The following is a 13958-nucleotide window of genomic DNA, read 5'->3' as shown; positions in this document are numbered from 1 at the left end:
TAAGTTTCATTTACAAGCAATGTTAAAGATACTGTTAAACTACCGAAAGGTCCTTAATGAATGATAACTGATTTTCATAGGTTCTTTGAAGTAAATTGAATGTTTAAAGTAATGAATTACCAAAATTTCTAACTGTTCTTTGTCAGCTCTTAAGAGGATAGAAGAAGAAGTTTAAGTTTGTGTTGTGATCACAGAGAATGTTAAAAGAACAATGAATAATGAGGGTTACATGTTTGCTACTAAAATGCAAAAGATGCAAGAAATATGAGAGTTGTATGCCTCTAGCATACATGTGATAGCTGAGTTCTTTGGGAAAACGAAGCTAATATCCAAGCACGTCTAGATTAACACAGAGAGAGGAGGATGCAAGAACAGCACTGTATCATATTCAAACAAATTCAGTTGAGAAGAGGAGGAGAAAGATTGAGTAACTAGAATCAAATACACTGTTTAGAGGTAGAAATTCATCACGGATCTCCTAAGCCATTCAGTCCCTCAAACTATCTCTTTAAAACAGATAAAAAGCAGTGGAACTTATGAGCATTTCCTAGTACTTGACTGATTCTTATAGTGGGTCGGAGTCTTGCTGGCCTCGTCAGCAATGCCATCAAATTGAAGAAGACAAAAGTAGGTAGAAAAAAGTATTTTCACAAAGATTCGCAAGAAATAGGATGGTCATCTCAAAGGAATTATTCCGAAGTCACTACACAATTTAACAGGGTTCACAAGCCTCTGTTCAGATGACCTCTAAAATTAAAACTCAGGAGATAAAGCCCATCAAGACTAATGTGTATTGGCAAGGCAAAAAGGAAGGTTTTGCTAAATCTGTTTGCATGCAACCTTCAGCTCGGTGTTTTGAGTTCATCACTGTGATGTTATCCTGTCACTGCACTGCAAGACTGAACTGCTGCTTTCTCCTATCTATGCTATCAAAACATTGTTAAGCTTAAAAATTTTGGGGGGAGGGGGAAGATTGTTTCTTCCTCAGTTCTTTAATCTGTAGTATTGATGAGAACATATCTGTAGCTTTATCTCAAGCACAAGCTTTGGGCTTATTTTAGCAAGGTCAGCTTTGCCTCAGAAGCGGATCTGATTACCATTATGTCCATCCTGAAGGGATGTCCCAGAGTGCTGTGAAAGTCTCTCCATGCACAAGGGTCAGCAATAAAGTAATAAAGTTTATAAGGTTGTCGTGGCAAAACAAGAAGCAGAATCATTTACTTCTAGTTCTTGAGACTTACAGTCAGCATTTAGAGTGATCATTTGCTAAATACAGAATGATTTTTTAAAATTAGTGAGGGTGATAGTAGATAGCTAGAAGTAAAAGGGTTAGAATGAATAAGATGGAAAATGTGATAAAATATGGTAGAAAACTTCATGGCTTATTCAGTCAGAGAGCTTGCTAAGGTCACCTGTTTGACATCTAACCTAACCTTTAACCAGTACTTGTAAGGGCTAAGAATGCCTGCCTGTATTTGATAGGTTTTTTTATTTGGCTCCAGAGTAGTCTCATGAAGGTTTCTGCCCCATCTTTCCTTTGGATACTTTAAACCTAAAATGAGCATAACATTAGAAATGTGTTACAGGGACCAAAAATACAGGGATAGGGCTAAACAGCACAATTACTTCTTTCAACTCCCAATTCTTTGTGGTAAAGATATTAGAATTAGGGGAAGATCAGCCCTAGCTTGTCTTTTTTCCTTGCTAGTTAACAACTTCAAAGGAAATGCAAAAACTAAATTTAACAACTACTCTAAAGTTATCTGCCAAAATACTGCAGCTGAACTTCCCTTAAATCTATTAACACAGTTCTCAGGTAGCATGCTAACACAACTGATGATGAGAATATCCGGGAAGAAGAAAAAAACGCACAGATTTTTTCACAGTACTAAAATATCACATTTATTTTTTCTTATCCCAATGTAAATATCAAGTAAAAATAATTAAGACTTGCCTTTTGTGAGAAGAGCAGCTGAGAACTGGACTTTATCAATACTTTTTCAAAAGCAAGTGGTACCTCTTCCTGTAGTGTCTACTAGTCTGAGCTGCTTTATATGTAGACAAAAATATAAAACCAAGATATGTTCTCTGATAAAATGCATTATAAGCTGACATTGGGATTTATTCTTCACTAACTTAACTGTCATCTGAAAATAATAATTGCATAAAGTACTATAGACCTTTTAATGAGTGGGTTATTAATAGCTCTTCCCCAATACCAGTGACCATCTGTGACTGCTTCACCATCTGTGATTGCTGTTTCACTTTGGGAGGGGGAAATAACAGTGGCATTGGACTGAATTTACAGTATAAATTAATAGCCAACTAGACCTACTGTAGATTATTAATTTCACTTTGATTATAAGTACACACTGAGCTAGAGAAAATTAGTTTCTTTGATTTGTTGACACAACATGGGTTTGGGAAATGGCCACAGGAAGCTGAAAACAAAATTAAATTGCATATATTGAAATCTGAAGCATGTAAAAGTTGATGGAATTTAGATGAAGAGGATGAAAAGAGCTTAAATGGCACTTGAAAAGGTAGTGAATGTTTCTTTAAAGATCCATAACAAATGATGTGTTGACTATTGCGATTTGCTAAGGTTAGGTAACAGGGGAGCAGCAAAAGAGGGTTGTGAACACTTTTTAAAAACTTGTACAATTTGTTGATGACATATGAGAATAAACAGAGAAAATAGTGATTTTTAAACTCCTAATTAAAATTAATCTTGCTGACTTCTTATCTGAGTGAAGTAGCATTTATTTCAGAAGAAATTCCATTTGTAATTAATAACAATTAATGCTTGCTAAAGTGCTGTGCTTGCCTGCAGAGGCAGAATAGTCAAGTTGGTTAATATTCTTTTCACTCCCCTTATTAAAAGTGTTTCCATATTTTGCTATTTTACCATGGCTGCATTCTGTAATGGCTGAGGTGATTATTTTTAGTGTATGTGTATAGACCAATCCCTTTTTCTTCACTAAGGCAAAATTCATAAGAAGCTATTGGGGAGATAGCATACAATTTCAAAATCATTCAAGGCCCACTTCTTAATGTATCTACATTTTGTGGGAGCCTAAATTTACTTCAAAACTAAAAGGAACCTTTCAAAAACCCTCGTAATTTAGGGTGCAATTTAGATTGCATATAACCAGTTGCGTTGCTTACTTTCCTAGTTGATGAAGAGAGACAGGCACCTCCAAAAAATGACTCATCAGCCTAAGGTAGATACTTCTAGATCAGGGTGAATCACTGTTCTGCCATTAACTGTGGGGAAGTCTGGACATCTGGACTGAACTAGATTCCTATATTTTTATACTGCTTAACTTTTTTGAAGTTTTAAACTTTTGAAGTTTAGCTTTGGAACTGGAACAAATTTCATTTAGGAAAGTCTTCAATGAACTGAAGAAAGCTCACACTACTTTTGTAAAGGACAAGAATCTTCCTTGAAAACGTATATGTAGCAGCAGAGGTGAGGCAAAAATGATAAGGTAGACTAAGAACTACCTGTTGTACCAAGTGTGTTGGCACCAGAAAGTCCTGCTTTGGTGTCTGGATTTCAGTACAAGTTATAGCTGCTCAGTATGCACTCAGTGTCTGGCTCAGAGATTTCCATTTGATTGTATAGATTATACATATATTTATATATTAATATGGATATATGTACATTTATAATTATACATATATTTTTTCAATTAAATGTTCTATAAAAGGGACATGCATGGGTCTATATATATTCCCCTCCCACACCTACAGGTATTGTATATGTTTATATATAAGCATACGGAGATTAAAAAAAAAACCAAAATTTTAAATTACAGTCAATTCAATTTCAAGAATATAAAGTAAAGGCTTAACAAAGTCCTAGTGAGCATCACCCTTATTTTGCATTAGGTTGCTTGTTATCCTGACCTTTAGCACACTGCTGGCATTTTTTCATGCCATTTTCTGCTGCTTATTCACAGATACCACAAGCTTCTGCTCCTTTAGAGAAAGTATGTGGTTAAGATATAAGGCCATACCGTGAAAATAATTTAAATAGCTTGTGATTAATTTGCGATCAAGCCTCCAGAATAGTGATTCAGTCCTGTTTCTTCTGTTGCAGACAAAAGGTTCTTCAAGCATAACCCCATCAGGCACTCAAAAGAAGGTGAAGAGAACTCTGCCCAACCCGCCCCCCGAGGAAGGAACAGCAGGAACTCAGTCGCCATATACTTCTGTGGGATCAGTTTCACGCAGAAGGATTTGCAGGACCAACACTATGGCCAGAGCCAAAATTCTTCAGGATATAGACAGGGAATTGGATCTGGTTGAACGTGAATCAGCCAAGCTTAGGAAGAAGCAAGCAGAGCTAGATGAGGAAGAAAAAGAAATAGATGCCAAGCTGAGATACTTAGAAATGGGCATTAATAGGAGGAAAGAAGCCTTACTAAAAGAAAGAGAAAAGAGAGAGCGTGCCTATCTCCAAGGAGTAGCAGAAGAACGTGATTATATGTCAGACAGTGAAGTTAATAATACCAGGTCAACCAGAATAGAAACTCAGCACGGCTTGGAAAGACCACGTACTGCACCCCAGACAGAATTTAACCAGTTTATGCCACCACAAACCCAACCAGAGACACAGTTTGCCCCTGCTACAAGCCCATATGCTCAATATCAGTATTCATCTCCTGCCCTGCCAACTCAAGCACCAACTCAGTTCACACAGCAATCACATTACCAACAACAGCAGCCTTTGTATCACCAGCAGGTTTCACCCTATCAGACCCAGACAGCTTTCCAAACAGGAGCTACTATGTCCTTTACTCCACAGGCTCAACCTCCACCATCTCAACAGCCGTCATATCAACTCCCATCACAGATGATGGTAATACAGCCAAAGCCAAGACAAACCACATTATATTTGGAGCCTAAGATAACAACAAACTATGATGTAATTCGTAATCAGCCTCTCATGATAGCACCAGTTTCAACTGACAATAATTATGCCGTTTCCCAGCTGGGCAGTAAATACTCTACCTTGGACTTAAGGATAGGACTAGATGAGAGAAACAGCATAGCAAGCAGCCCTATATCAAGCATATCTGCAGATTCATTCTATGCAGATATAGAACACCACCATACACCCCGAAATTATGTGCTGATTGATGATATAGGAGAACTTACTAAAGGAACAGGAGCACTTGGTTCCAGTTTTAGCCTCCATGAGAAAGATCTGACCAAAACAGATCGACTGCTTCGGACGACCGAGGCCAGGAGAGCACAAGAAGTGTCAGACTTCCTAGCACCACTGCAGACTTCTTCTAGGTTACATTCCTATGTTAAAGCTGATGAAGACCCAATGGAGGACCCTTATGAGCTCAAGCTTCTGAAACACCAGATAAAACAAGAGTTCCGTAGAGGTGCAGAAAGTCTTGATCATCTGGCTGGCCTGTCACAGTATTACCACGCAGAGGGCAGCTACAGGCATTTTCCGAAATCGGAGAAATATAGCATAGGTAGGCTTACTCTTGAGAAACAGGCTGCTAAGCAGCTCCCAGCAGCCCTCCTTTACCAGAAGCAGTCAAAACACAAGAAGGCTTTGATAGACCCCAAACTAACAAAGTTTTCACCTATCCAAGAAAGCAGAGACCTTGAGCCTGACTATTCAAGCTATATGACTTCTAGCACTTCAACACTTGGGGGAATTACTACTAGGGCAAGGCTTCTTCAGGATGATATCACTTTTGGCCTTAGAAAAAACATCACTGACCAACAGAAATACATGGGGCAACCACTGACTTCATCCATTGGAGCAGGCCTTGGGACTGCACTAGGTCCAACAATGAGATCCACATTACAAGATGAAGCAGACAAGTCTTATAGCAGTGGTAGTAGATCTAGGCCCTCATCTAGACCCTCCTCAGTTTATGGGCTCGATTTGTCATTGAAAAGGGATTCTTCCAGTTCTTCTTTAAGACTGAAAGCCCAAGAAGCTGAACCCTTAGATGTTTCCTTTAGCCATGCAGCACCTTCTGGAAGAACTAAACCCACCAGTCTACCTATTAGCCAAAGCAGGGGAAGGATCCCAATAGTAGCGCAGAACTCGGAGGAAGAGAGCCCACTAAGTCCCGTTGGCCAGCCAATGGGAATGGCAAGAGCAGCAGCTGGACCCTTGCCACCAATATCTGCAGATACCAGAGACCAGTTTGGATCGAGCCATTCATTACCTGAGGTCCAGCAACATATGAGGGAGGAGTCACGGACTCGAGGCTATGATCGAGATATAGCCTTCATCATGGATGACTTCCAGCATGCCATGTCAGACAGTGAAGGTAAATTAGGCCTCAGACTGGTATCTTACTATCACAATGCAAATCCTCATTTCTATGCATGTGTCTAATTTTTCTTATACTTCAAAGACTTGTTCATTTTTCTGTTCCTTGGTGCATCTTCTGTGTATCTATGTTTTTGGGGTTTGATTTGTTTTGTTTTATTTGATATTTTTTATTTTATCCTAACAGCAGTTTCTGGATGGTGTTAAGCTACTCCAGCATGCTCATTGTATTGTTGATTTGCTTTCCTTTTGGTTTGCTTGTGCATTTTCCTTTTCACTTGTTGATGTCCACTTCTCTAATGATGCTGTGTAGAATATTCCATGTACAATACAGACCCTACCATCAGTCTTTATGTGGAGCCTTCTCCAGTGACTGTCAATCATAGAACTTATTTGCAATAGTTTTTGTTGGGATTTGGAAATAATCTCCCAAATCTCTTAAAAACTCTAGTAATTTTATTTGCATGAAATTTCGTAACAGAATTCAAGAAGTGATAATTCCATCTCCCGACGCACCACTTTAGATCTGCATCTATATAGAAATAGTACGTTCATTAAGTACATATTGTATGTTAGAACCATGCAGAGCTTAACGTGACAGCAAAGTAACGTTCTACATGTGGTTTGTTGAAAGCATCCTGTCATGTGGACTTCTGTGCATTCAGAATTGTGATGATGTAAGATATAATTTGTCATTTGGATGGTGCAAGACAATCTCACCCTTCAATAAACTTGCATAAAGTATTTTACTTCTATTGATGGATTATGCAGCATAGCTGGTTTTATATACACCCCGTACAATATGTCTGCCAAATAAGCACAAGAGTTTATCTCACTTAGGTTCATGAAAGGAACCTTTCTGATGTATTATAAATGGTGCAATTAAAAATGTTTCTTCTGAATAAGTACAGCAGAATGTTAAAGCTGATGTTGAGTACTAAATAATTGCAAGTTATGTATCAATTTTGTTTGAGTCAGTTCAGACTTAATATATTCTAAATTGTTTAAAAATCATAAAGACAGTTTGAAAGAAAATGAAATTAATATGTTAAAAATTGTATGCGCTCCCTTAACTTTTTCTTATGTGTATTTACTGCACAATAAAAGAGACTTTGCATGCGCTATATTGTCTGTAGATGGCAATGATTGTCTCAAAAGACACATTTGCATGATTATGAAGTAGTATGGTTTATTTTGCAGGTTTATATTAGCTGCAATGTTCATTGTTGCATTATTGCTTTTTTACATACGCTGAATCTTTCATAAGCATTAGAAAATAGAATCCTTTTGCCTTCCTGATACTACAATATATTGAAGGGTTCTGTTCTGTAACTTTCTTTTCATATTTCTTAGATATTTACAACCCCCTCATGAAGTCTGTGTTTCAGGAGAGGTTCAGGATCATCACCTTTTTTGATTTTTATCAGAAGTTCAAGTGTTTTCACTGTTGTTAAATTCTTAGCACACAGAGTCCTATAATTAAATCTGAAGGCACTTGAGAGGAACTCCCCAAGTTGCAACTCATATCATTCTTCTTAAATAAGTAGATGTTCTCTTGTCTCAATGCAACTTGTGACTTTTAAGGGTCATTCTAGGGTCACATTGTGAAAGACACAGGACTTCTGAGAACTGAGAACCAAACTGGACCAAAAAAAGCCTATTTGGTGCTATTCTACCTCATATAAACAGGTCAGAGGGAATTATATTTGCAGTACAGTGCATTATGTTTCCATTATATATTTGTACAAGGCGTACATGTTACGTTACAGGTTGAACATGTTTCAGTTTTAATTTTGTCTCTGTTTAGTTAGACTCTTTCAGAAATATTCTAACTCAATTCACATGTTCCTTATTAGATTGATATGTCCCTGAATACCGGGGCTTCCCCTTTCAGCAGTATTTTCTAATTTCTATCAAGCTTTTGCTTCTTCACAAATAGCTTATTTTTGCACAATTTTATGTAAAGTCTTGGGAAATCAGAACACTTTATGACATTATTTTCAAATATGCTGTCTAATAGCAAGTAACTTGAATTCAAAATAATTGATACAATTTGGATGTAAGATAAAAAATGTTCCAAAGAAGCAATTACAGTTCTTCAGAAAGTTATGGCCGCCTTTTCTCCAGACTGCACTTTTCTCTGTAGTGCCCTGACAGTGGACAGCTATTCTGGCCCGTTGCATCCAGTCTTTTAACACCATTTTCTTTGCTTTTTCTTTTTTTTTAAACAACTACTGCATAGTGTTGATGAGCTTTCATTAAAAGAAATCAGTCTTAAGCACTATCTTAGGAAAACTCTTCTTGTGCTAAAGATTGAATTTTCATCTTTAGAGACTTTTAAAAATGAACATAAATCAAGGTATTAAATTTAAATTGTTTTTCTTCCATTCAGATTGAGAGATGTGCTTGACTTTCTGTTCATTTTTCATAAGTCACATTCCATAACAAATACCAGAAGAGAATACAAAGAGGGCTTTGAGGCCAAACCTTCTGTTTTACACTGACTACACCTACATACTGTAACAAATCTTAAAACCATGCTTCAGCACATAAGTAGTACCTATACTAGGATTCCAAACTTCAAACAGGTTAAAAAAAATTACTTTAGTGTCAAAAGCGCACAACATCCAGAGGTTCATTGAACATAAATAGTGTTTTGAGCTTTTGAAACACCTGGTATTTTCTCAGGGTTCCAAGTACCGTGAAAGCTCTGATCCAGCAAATAGCTCTTTATTAACCCCACAGCTGCCACGGTTTCCACAAACTAGTACATATGTTGAAGATAGATACTCATTTTCCAGGATGCTGAAGCTAGTGCTCAATTTTATGAATGTAAGTAGTCCCTACAGGTCAGCTGAGTAGATATAAAATGTACCTTTTCTCACCTAAAGGATTTTTTTTTTTCTTTTATATGCTAATTTGTTAATTCTACCGTAGAGTTTAGAAGTTTAAAATTCAGGTATGAAGACATGAAGAAAATTTAAGCTGTACACTGAGTTTTGACCACACACCCCCCATTTGAGAATATCAGACAATGTCTTCCCTACTGATTCTCTGGTGAGGTCGTGAAGTTAGTGAAGGTTCAGGGTTGCACTCTGCCAACAGCAGTAGTGTCTGTTATGCGTCTATGACTTTACCAACTCTACTGATCACTACAACACAGCTGACCCTTTATAATTTTTCATCTGTGGGATTTACAGCGATCACTATTAGTTCTCTGATCAAGGTTCTTGGACTCCACAGCCTGGAGTCCAATCTCACCTTGTTAAAGTGTGTGCGGTTAACAGCATGGGACCTTATTGACTCCAGCAGGAGTTTTTTACAAGTGGAACCATCTGGCTGCATATAGTTAGACTTACTTAGAAAAAAGGACGTGTCCTCTAAGATTGTCAGTGATTCATCTTGGCTGTTCTCAGGTTTCCAGCTAAAACAAATCCCAACTAATCAAGCCAAAAACAATTGTGTTTGTATGTACATATGAATGTGGCATGTGTGTGTCTACACACATACATACATACCTTTTTTAATTTCATATAAAATATGCACATTCATCGATAAAAAAGTAGGCTGGTCCAAACTGCAGTATGGGATTCTACATGTGTGCTAGCTTTTCTAAACAAGATATCCAGCAAAAGTTATTTCAGCTGAGACAGGAGGAGAAAAAAACATCATTCTTTCTTCTGCTCAGCTAATGACACAGATTGTGATAGTCAGCATTGGTATCTGGGATCAGAAAAATGCATTAGGCTCTTCATGTAAGCTTCAGTGAGAAGTTCTGTCAGGATGAGTTATGAACCAGCCTGGTACACTCAGGCACTAGTCAATTGGTATAAATGTGTAAAGAATAAAGGATTTGCATATGAGATCATAATGGTTTATTGAGAGCAATTAATCAATAACTAATCACTAGCCAGATCAGCATCAACCTTTAATAATGTTTCTGTTTAATTCCTGTATGCTGATCTAAACAATATTTTCAAACCATTTCATATTAGATTAAATTTGTGCACAGTTAGGAAGGAAGAGACTGCATAATATCTGAACCAAGATTAAGAACTATCCAAAGGCCTAATATAATATAGGATGGTTGTTTTTACCACATACAAAATATTATTTTTCAAAAATCATGCGCATATATATATATTACTTCTCTTTTTGGAGAAATTTAATAAAATAGTCATGAAAAAACACAACTTTTTTTTTTACTCCATTGTTGTGGTTTAACTGCAGGTGGCAACTAAGCACCACGCAGCCGCTCGCTGACTCCCCCCTATTGGGAAGGGGGAGAGAATCGCAAGAGTAAAAGCGAGAAAACTCGCGGGTTGAGAGAAAGACAGTTTAATAGGTAAAGCAAAAGCCGTGCACGCAAGCAAAGCAAACCAAGGGATTCATTCACTGCTTCCCACCAGCAGGCAGGTGTTCAGCCATCTCCAGGAAAGCAGGGCTCCATCACGCGTAACGGTTACTCGGGAAGACAAACGCCATCACTCTGAATGTCCCCACCTTCCTTCTCCTTCCCCCAGCTTTATATGCTGACCATGATGTCATATGGCATGGAATAGCCCTGTGGTCAGTTGGGGTCAGCTGTCCCGGCTGTCCCCCCTCCCAGCTTCTTGTTCACCCCCAGCCTCCTCGCTGGTGGGGTGGGGTGAGAGGCAGAAAAGGCCTTGACTCTGGGTAAGCACTGCTCAGCAATAAGGAAAGCATCCCTGTACTAGCAAGACTGTTTTCACCACAAATCCGAAGCATAGCCCCATACTAGCTACTATGAAGAAAATTAATTCTACCCCAGCGAAAACCAGCACACCCATTAAACTTTTTTCAAATTATTTGCTAAACCAACTAGATTATGTTTACTTTAACAACTACATAGAGAATATTATGCACACTACCATTTCGCATTTTAAATTCTCTCCTGTGTCATGGAACAATTGCATTCACTCTTGTTACTATAGCAACAACTGACCTTATTTAAGGTTTGCGATGTCTGGTGGTTTTGCTGAAACAAATATTGTCTTTCTTTGAATTCTAAATTTATCATGCTTATTAAAGCATAAAATTCAAACTTTCATTACATTCTAATTAGCTGCTCATTGGTTTAGTTTACACTGATGGGCAACATAGATGAAAATCTGTATGTTTTATAGTGGAAATATTATTAAACACATAGGAGCCGATTCTGATCCCAATGGAGTGAAACCTATGTCAGTTGACCCAATAGTCAGTAGGCATAAACATGTGTATTTGCAAAACCGATTTCCATGAAATGGTGTTATTTGATCCCCAAAGGGTATCCAACACAATAGATTTTATACAGGTTTAAAACCATTGCAAATATAAGAACATTAGTCTTATAGAATTATTGGAGAAAGAACATTCTAGCTAACTTTCCACACACAAAGAAGGTTTGTACTGCAAAATCGGGGGATGGAATTCAAAATGAGAACACTTGCAATATTTCTGCTTAGAATTAAAAAGAGTGTAGATTGCTTCATATCTTCTTTGATTTGGGATGATACTGATTTCATAAAGGAGTTTCAGTTTGCTTATAAGTAGTTCTAGATTATTTCCAAAATATTTTGAAAAATATTCAGAAATTTGGGAATTAATGGAGGTTGGGTTTTGAGAGCTGTTTTTTTGTTTGGGTTTGTTTGGTTTTTTTTCCCCCTAGTCTACTGCAAAGTAACTAATTTGACTAATTTTTTTCATCGAACAATTTAGAAATGTGTGAAATCTGCAGTGTGTTTCCGAGCTTCCAGAAGGAGTGAAATGGCTATAGCACTAGGCAGTGGCTTTCTTCTGATATTTAACACCCCTAGTTTTGGCATAAACAGAATCTTCTCACTTTGCTGTATCACTTACATTTAAATTATGCCTGAGTTCAGTGTCTCAAGTCTCACCTGTAACTTTGCTTTAGCTGCATGGACAATTAGTAAGCACTATGCATGTTTGCTATGCACAATGCGCATTGTTGCCCCTTGCCCAGCACGGGATCAGAACATTTGACCTGTCCTTGGTTTTCAAAGCCTATCATCTCCGTCGTGAAGAAACAGATTGGTTTGACAAGCCCAGGGAGTCTCGTTTGGAGAACGGACATGGCCTCGACAGAAGGCTGCCAGAGAAGTTGTCCCACTCTCGACCACCAAATCAACACCAAGATCAAGTAAGCTGTCAAGTAAGCTGTGCCTTTAGTTTTATAAATGTTTGACAATTTAATCATACTGTCCAATAGTGTAGGGACTACGGGTTTAATCAAATTCCAGCTACATTCTGCTGAAGTGCTGTTGAACCTATATTTGTCATCAGTACTTGATGATGAAATTAGAGTAACATTTGTCTGCAATTCAGTATTAATTTTGCAGGTTGTCTTTTGATTTTTGAAACATATCTGAAAGGAGTTAATCTGCTAATCAGAACTATCTATGCATTAGGTATTCCTATTAAAAAAAAAAAAAAGAAAAAAAAGAAAACAGTCCCATTTTACCTTATCAGCTTTATTCCATCCAAATTCAAGCCCCTTCTTTTAGCAGTTTAAGGAAAAGAGTTGCTTTATCCTGTTGACACTTACTCCCACTTTTAGTTAGTTGGTATAACCCCAACAGTCTGTGATCAATCAGCAAGACTTTTATCAATCTAATAATTAGAATGTTTCATTATTCTAGCAAGAAAGAAAAATACCATATTCTGCTTTTCAAGCTTGCCGACTTTGAAATCTAGTTCACCTTAGTATACCATCACATATCCTCTTTATATTAAAGAATTTTATGTATTTCAAATTTTTAAGGTCTTCATTTGATTGTTTCAGTTATCATTTTTACTGATTGATTAAAGTTATACTCTGTTTTCCATGAGATGTAATGGATGCAAGAGAAGGTATTGCATGGCCCCTTTGTGGTACTTCATAGCTTATATTGCTCATGTTAATTCCTCAGATAACATACAAACAGGGATAACCTGCTGTCATGCAGCCTTCGAAACTTTTTTGCTGGTGAGCATTTTCACTGACCTTTGACAACAGAAGTAGGTTTTATGAAGTAAGGATGCAGATTTTAAGAAGCAAGCATTCAAATATCTTACAATATAAACTGTCATTTATTTTTATTTTTCTCTCTTTTCCTATCTCTAGTTTAGCATATATTGAGATTTACACAGCCTAGGTTGTACTGAGCCTACCCATTTCTTGTTGAGAAAGAGGGTTTTACACGATACGAGTCTTACAAGAATCTATTCAAATAACTCACTCTATGAACCAACTTCATTGTGGGTTAAAGGATGTTTTATAGTCTTCACAGCTCTTAATATCACTGGAAATAGATAAAAAGTCTGCCTATCTGAGCACTTGAATCCTCATGAGAAACATGCATTGTTCTGAGCATATGTAATTGTATTTGACCCCTACCGCATCACGATGTAAAATTAAAAATTTGCTTTGAAAATCAGGTTTCTCCAAGAAGAGGGTTACTGTTATCCGTGATATCTGTTATCTGCTCTGAGGTATGGAGGTGGTCAGTAGCATGTATTTAACTTGTAGCACTCTAGAGCTTTTGCCCTGGGAAACAGTCGCAGGGCAAGTTACTAGTAACAAAGGTTCCATCTTTGTTTTTTCTGTCATATAAATAGCACCGCACTGTCACCAGTCGAA

At 37.4% G+C, this 13958-nt stretch overlaps 1 protein-coding gene across 1 annotated transcript in view; it reads left to right on the top strand.

Moving 5' to 3' along the window:
- Positions 1-13958, top strand: part of PCLO (piccolo presynaptic cytomatrix protein) — a gene marked incomplete at both ends in the record, with an annotated part of 378928 nt that overhangs the window by 219311 nt on the left and 145659 nt on the right. Inside the window, 2 exons of the mRNA XM_082309114.1 lie at positions 4106-6314; positions 12343-12491. Of these exons, the coding sequence (XP_082165240.1) occupies positions 4106-6314; positions 12343-12491 (2358 nt within the window). The remainder of the gene's footprint in view (positions 1-4105; positions 6315-12342; positions 12492-13958) is intronic.

Source organism: Platalea leucorodia (assembly GCF_965183815.1).
Source record: "Platalea leucorodia genome assembly, chromosome: 4".
NCBI classification, from domain to species: domain Eukaryota; kingdom Metazoa; phylum Chordata; class Aves; order Pelecaniformes; family Threskiornithidae; genus Platalea; species Platalea leucorodia.
The sequence above is the reverse complement of the archived record's forward strand: the minus strand, read 5'-3'. Positions and strand labels throughout refer to the sequence as shown.